General features: G+C 40.8%; 1 protein-coding gene across 7 annotated transcripts in view; it reads right to left on the bottom strand.

Annotated features, from left to right (window-relative positions):
• fmn2b (formin 2b) overlaps nucleotides 1-6,226 on the bottom strand; it is a 98,772-nt gene that overhangs the window by 31,695 nt on the left and 60,851 nt on the right. For all 7 annotated transcript variants that reach the window (XM_087277011.1, XM_087277013.1, XM_087277010.1 and 4 more), the window contains 4 exons: nucleotides 5,593-5,722; nucleotides 3,254-3,400; nucleotides 3,115-3,174; nucleotides 2,159-2,279 (listed from right to left, as the gene is read on the bottom strand). In XM_087277011.1, coding sequence (XP_087133137.1) covers nucleotides 2,159-2,279; nucleotides 3,115-3,174; nucleotides 3,254-3,400; nucleotides 5,593-5,722 — 458 coding nt within the window. The remainder of the gene's footprint in view (nucleotides 1-2,158; nucleotides 2,280-3,114; nucleotides 3,175-3,253; nucleotides 3,401-5,592; nucleotides 5,723-6,226) is intronic.

Genomic DNA, 6,226 nt, shown 5'->3' with positions numbered 1-6,226 from the left:
TATAGATTGGATATGTGACAATGCGACTGTCATGTAAACAGGCAGATCTAGGGTTCTTACCATTTCCAACTTTAAATTCCAGCACTTTTCAAGCACTTTCAAGGTGCAGTTTTATGCTTTTCCAGCACTTAATAACAACGGTTAATTACGCTATGTATGTTGTGTGCAGGGCTTTACATTAACACCCGCCAACCCGCCAAATGCGGGGAGATTTCAGCTTTGGCGGGTTAGACAGCTGCTCCCACTAGCCACTTTGGCAGGTTGGAAACAATTTTTACATTGTAGTTTTCTTACAGCTGGGTCCGACAATAAGGATGGCCCAATATGCGTGCAAATTTGATCTTAGAATCGAGAAGCAGCACGACTGACAAAAATAACTGTGTTCGCACGAGCAAAAGCAGGTGAATAGCTTATGAGAGGATGATTACTTGTTAAAAAGCGGCACGCTCGCTCCCGTTTACTTGCGCGAAACAGCCGTGTGTAGAGGAAGCGCTCATGGTGCGATCGGTTCTCTTTGAAATAGACTAGACAAAAAGCGATGCTCGTGTAAGCAGCAAACCTTTTGTAAGCAGCAGCAGTCACTGCGTTCGTTTGAATTATTCTCAGGCGCTGGATCATCGTTTCATTATCACTCGTGGTATGTTTAAAGTTGGGCGAACTTCGTGTTGTAACTTTCGATTTTTGTCGCTATTAATACACACACTGCGAGCTACACATAGAACAGCTTTATTCTCTCCAACAGCAGTGCGCACACAGACTAAGGCTACATCTTCGACTACACACACATCAGGGCCATACCATTACATAAACTGCATGGGGGTAAATCTGGACTGAACCATTCACTGCTTATACTACACTTCGCATATTTCACAGAGCGAAAAACAAGACAATTTCTTCCATCGTGGCTAGTGTGGCACAGATGCTAGAACCCGCCTTTATGCATGCGCGACATCGTAAATTGTATGGCAAGTGTAAACGCATGAATTGGATATGGGTCACAATTAAAACAACGTGTAAACGGACAGACAAACAAATCAGATATAGGCAACAAATCGGAATTGGGCATCAAGACCTGACAGTGTAAACAGGGCCTAACAGACATGCAGTTCAATTCAATGTCATTTTGAATCGGCTACCATTCACAAGTAAACACAAATACTCCCAAATATTAGCACGATCGCCTCACAGCAAGACGGTCACTGGTTTGATTCCCAGCTGGGTCAGTTGGCGTTTCTCTGTGGAGTTTGCATGTTCTCCCCATGTTGGCCTGAGTTTCCTCCGAGTGCTCCGGTTTCCCAAACAATCCAAACACATGTGCTATAGGGGAATTGCTTAAATAAGTTGGCTGTAGTGTTTGAGTGTGTGTGAATGAGTGTGTATGGGTGTTTCCCAGTACTGGGTTGCAGCTAGAAGGGCATCCGCTGCAAAAAACATATGCTGGAGTAGTTGGCAGTTCGTTCCGCCGTGGCAACCCCTGATAAATAAGGGACTAAGCCGAAGGAAATGCATAAACGTTTGATTTGTTCAGAGCCGCTCAGCTTGTGCGTCTGACTGTAAGATCTGTGAGCTCATGATGAAATGAAAACAGCCAATCAGAGAGAAAAATCAGCAGGAACAATTACTGTTTCCTGTGGCGATGCTGGCCGTTCAGCAGCGTGATTGATCGCGGCGCCACAGACGAGAACTCAAGAACTTTATTTAATAAAAATAATTGAGGAACTCGGTTAAAGAGGGAGAATGCATGAGCAGAACAATAATGCGCAGTGAAAACCTGCAAACCATTTCCAATGTGTTAACAACTTCCAGAGCCAATAACAGCTGACCTGAGGAAACGACTGTGTGTTTTACCAGAGTACACACACTGATCACAGCGCTGACACTCGCTAGAGTACGAGTGTGTGTGTGTGTGTTGCTCAGAGAGGAACAGATCAGTCACTGACCATATCTGATCATACTCTTATTATAAATAATCCTTCAAAACTGTAAATGCAGATTATTGGAGCTCTATATCAATCTTTGGTAGGCTTCGGCTGCTCTTCTTGCCTGTCTACAATGTAAATCTAAATTCATGGATGGTTTAAAGCAGCAAATAAGGAGCGAGTAGAATATGCTCACATCTGTTTGAGGTTTATAATTAGTGAATGTTAATTAGCTTCACCTCTTAGATCTTTGCGGAGTCTCAGCAGATCTTTAGTAAAGTCTTCAAACTTCATCTGAGAGGCCTGAAACAGGTCATGAGGCTCTGGAAGAGGAAACACACACGTCTCTCTGCCCGCATCCTGAAACACACACATGTACAGATATCTTAATGGGGACTTCCAATAGACATAATGTTTATAAAAATATACAGTACAAAGTGTACATTCCCTTCCCAAACCTACCCTCACAGGGAACAATCTGCATTTCTGACATTATTTTAATTTGATTTATAAGGCGATTATCTTATGGAGGCAAAAAAAGTCTAAATTTACAGTTTTTGCTATACTTGTGAGCACATTTGGTCCCCGCAACATCAGGAATACAATCACACACACACACACACACACACACACACACACACACACACACACACACACACACACACACACATGCAGGCATGCAGTCATGTATGTACACTAACAGAGATGCACGCACCCGATACTGTGCATTATACACACACAAATACACACATAATGTACTTTACACACAAACACGCAGTATACACACATATAAATACATACACAGATGCAGATACGCACATATCTACACACACACACACATAGATACATACACATGCTCACATACCCACCTAACACATACAGATACACATGCGGCCACGCAGTCATGTACATACACACAGACAAACACACACGTTCACACACACACACGTACACACATAGCAATGTATATTATACACATACAGGCACGCACACACACATACATATGCAGGCACACACATACATATGCAGGCACGCACGCACACACGCACTCACGCACTCACACACACACACACACACACACACACACACACACACACACACACACACACACACACACACACACACACACACACACACACAACGAGAATGATCTCCAGAGCATGTTATTGGGTTAGGGCATCATAAGCAATCTCACCTCATCAAAGTGTCTCAGATAATAAGACACGATGTAGGCCAGCAGACTTTTACTGTTGTCCTGAAAACAGAGAGAGACAAATGATTATGATCAAATCAGAAGTGTGTGTTCATGCCTCGTGTGTTCATGTGTGTCTTACACTGCTCTTGACGTCTTTGAGTTTGGGCAGAATGTCCAGCGTGAAGCCGTCTGCTTGACCTCTGGTGCGATTCCCTCCGTTCATGAAGTTTCCGAAAGCTAAAACCAAACCAAGAACCTGGAGAACTCCAGAGCCACTCTGCAGAGTCTGACAGGAGAAACACAAGCACAATCAGCGGCAACACTCTCACTGCGCACACTGAAATATTAGTCATTCACTGCATTCTGTAGGGCTGCACAATATAGAAGTTTAGCATCAACATCACAATGTGGTAGCTCACAATAGTACCATCGCAGTGTATGCATTGCTGAGTCTGGATTATAGTTCATCATTTGCATGTGTTTTTGTAATTGTATGAAGCATAATAAATTGCACCGCTTGTACCTTTAACAGTAGCTACTGTATGCTTCCACCTGTTTTTGTGTGCACAAAAAAACTGTTGATGGAAACTTTAAGATGCGCATACGTTTTGAAAAAACATTTGTGCATAACTGAGTAGGAGAACATGTTTATTCAATAAAAAAATATGTGTATAAACTACTATGGAAACACTTTTACCGAACAAATTCCAGTATGTGCATTAAAAAAATCATGTGATTGTGTTATTAGTGCTGACAATCGATTAAAAAAAATTAACTAATTTATTGCAGCTTTTTTTTTTTTTTTTTTTTTAAAATGAATCGCAATTAATCACATTTAAAAGACTGAAATTTGTCATTTTGGCTATTCAAATGTAAAATTAATGTAAACGCAAGACAAAAAAAACTATTTCAATTCAAAAATATAATTGTTTATTAAAATTTTTGTTTAACTTGTAACAGAGATTTCTTCATGTAAACAACAAACCCACAATAAACCATCAAGATCCTGGCTTGACAGCCATATTTATTACAGAAATTGAAACACAGGCATGGTAATGTCCTTTGAATTGCAAAACAATAAATGCCAATAAAGAAAAAAAATATTTCCATGTTGGATTGTAGAAGGACTCCAAAAAAATGCCAAAATACAGGCATAGCAGATATGGAAAATAATAACAATAAAGTATTGAAAACAAACAGTTGTACTCATTGTAAAGTTGTTTTGCTGTGAGTTGAGAACGTTAATTATAAAGTAGAAACAATTTTGCTTAATCCTCCTTTACATTCAGCCAGTTGCTAAGACGGTCCAGTCTGTTGACATTATCGGGGACAATGTGGACCTTTTGTTTTGAATGATGTGAGCTGAGAGTGCAGTGCAATCTTACGACAATTCGTAACTTTTTGATATAGTGGCTACGAACGTTTATGCAGGTTTGTTGCTAAGAAACGCGCGCACACAGTACAGCGCACCCAGAGTGACTCCCTTCAGATTCAACACGCATGATCGCGCTCATCAAATTTGCTTAAACTAATTGTTTTAAAGTGTGGCTTTATTTCACAAAGATTCTGACACAACATTGCAAAGCAGACACTTGCGTGTAAGGGGGAAAGACATAAAATTGTATTCATATTGCTATACTGTATATACTGCAAAAAAAATGTGTGAAGTCTATTTCTTTCTTTTTTTTTTTACTTCCCAGGTTCTGCAGGTTGCAATGTCCCAAATTTTCATTGCCAACCTTAAACCAATTGAGACGGTTTGTTTTGGTTCAATTTGGAATTTCCCCAACCAATCGCAGAGCCCGGGGGACCAGAGCGAGTGCTCTGACTTAGCCTCTCCTGGTCCTGAATTTATTTATAAGCTAACTGCGAGAGGACCACGTGCCTATGATTGACCACAGCTGGTCCCACTGACGATGATTCACCACTCAGACGACTCCTAAGTCACCATAAATAACCAGAGTTCCATACCATAGCCATCTTTGTTTTGAAGAATCCCCCCTTCCACCCCTACTCCTCCTCCTTTCCTAGATTGGGCAGCCCGGCTGCATAGTGGTTAGCACGGTTTCCTCACAGCAAGAACGTAACCAGTTCTAGTACTTACCAAGCCAGATGACATTTCTGGTCGGAGGTTGCTTGTTCTCCCTGTGCTCATGTGGGTTTCCCCCAGGTCCCCCGGCAACTTAATTTACAAATCCAAATTGGCACAATAGATGTGCTCCTAGTCAGTAGTTATCACTTCACAGCAATCCCTAATTGTTAATTACTCAATTGTTCATTCTCATGTTGAGATCTACCTCAGCTCAAACTCCCCTCTAACACTTTAAACAAGAGGGAGCCCCAGGCTCGAAGATCCTATAAGCTCAAAGCTCTCTCCCGGCACAGCATGACAAACTCCCTTACTGTATAATCAATCATCAGCTAAGTGTGAACTCTTAAAATATTGCAATTTGGAAGGGTGCCTCTGTATTTTGGTACCTTGCAGACTTTCTGTAGAATCTGGAGTTTGCGCTGAACAGACGTGATGCATTCAGAGAAGGTCGACTGAAAGAGGATACAGAAGACTCGACCGGAGAAATTGGGAATCTGGGAGAGCTGATGGAGAAACCTGTGTGCATTAAAAACATCATTAACAAAGCTACAGACACCAGGTGTAAATGTGCAATAAATTCAGATTCACATTTAAAGAAATAATAATAATAATCACTTGATGAACACTACCAGGTGAATCATAAGCTGTATTTGTATATGGGTGATTCTAGAATTGCAGGTATATTTTGCATCACCAAAAAAGCAAACATTAACGAAACACTTTTTAATTAAAAACAAATGATATCAAGTTCTCTAAAATATGATAATTGTATGTGTATTTAGGGGCATTTTGTCTTGAAAATATTTACTTAAATCAGGGGTGTCCTACTGAGTTTAGCTCAAACTTGCTTCAACAAATCAGTCAGGAAGTTTCTAGTTTATCTAGTAAGAGCTTGATTAGCTGGTTCAGGTGTGTTAGGCCCTGTTTACACTAGTGCGTTTTAGTTTTAAAACGATGTTTTAGATCAAAAACGATCCGCGTCCACACTAGCGTTTCAGAACATATCTCCGTCCACACTAC

The sequence above is a fragment of the Danio rerio genome, chromosome 12 (assembly GCF_052040795.2).
Source record: "Danio rerio strain M-AB ecotype USA chromosome 12, GRCz13ab, whole genome shotgun sequence".
In the NCBI taxonomy this organism is placed as follows: domain Eukaryota; kingdom Metazoa; phylum Chordata; class Actinopteri; order Cypriniformes; family Danionidae; genus Danio; species Danio rerio.
This window is presented reverse-complemented; position numbering and strand designations above follow the sequence as displayed.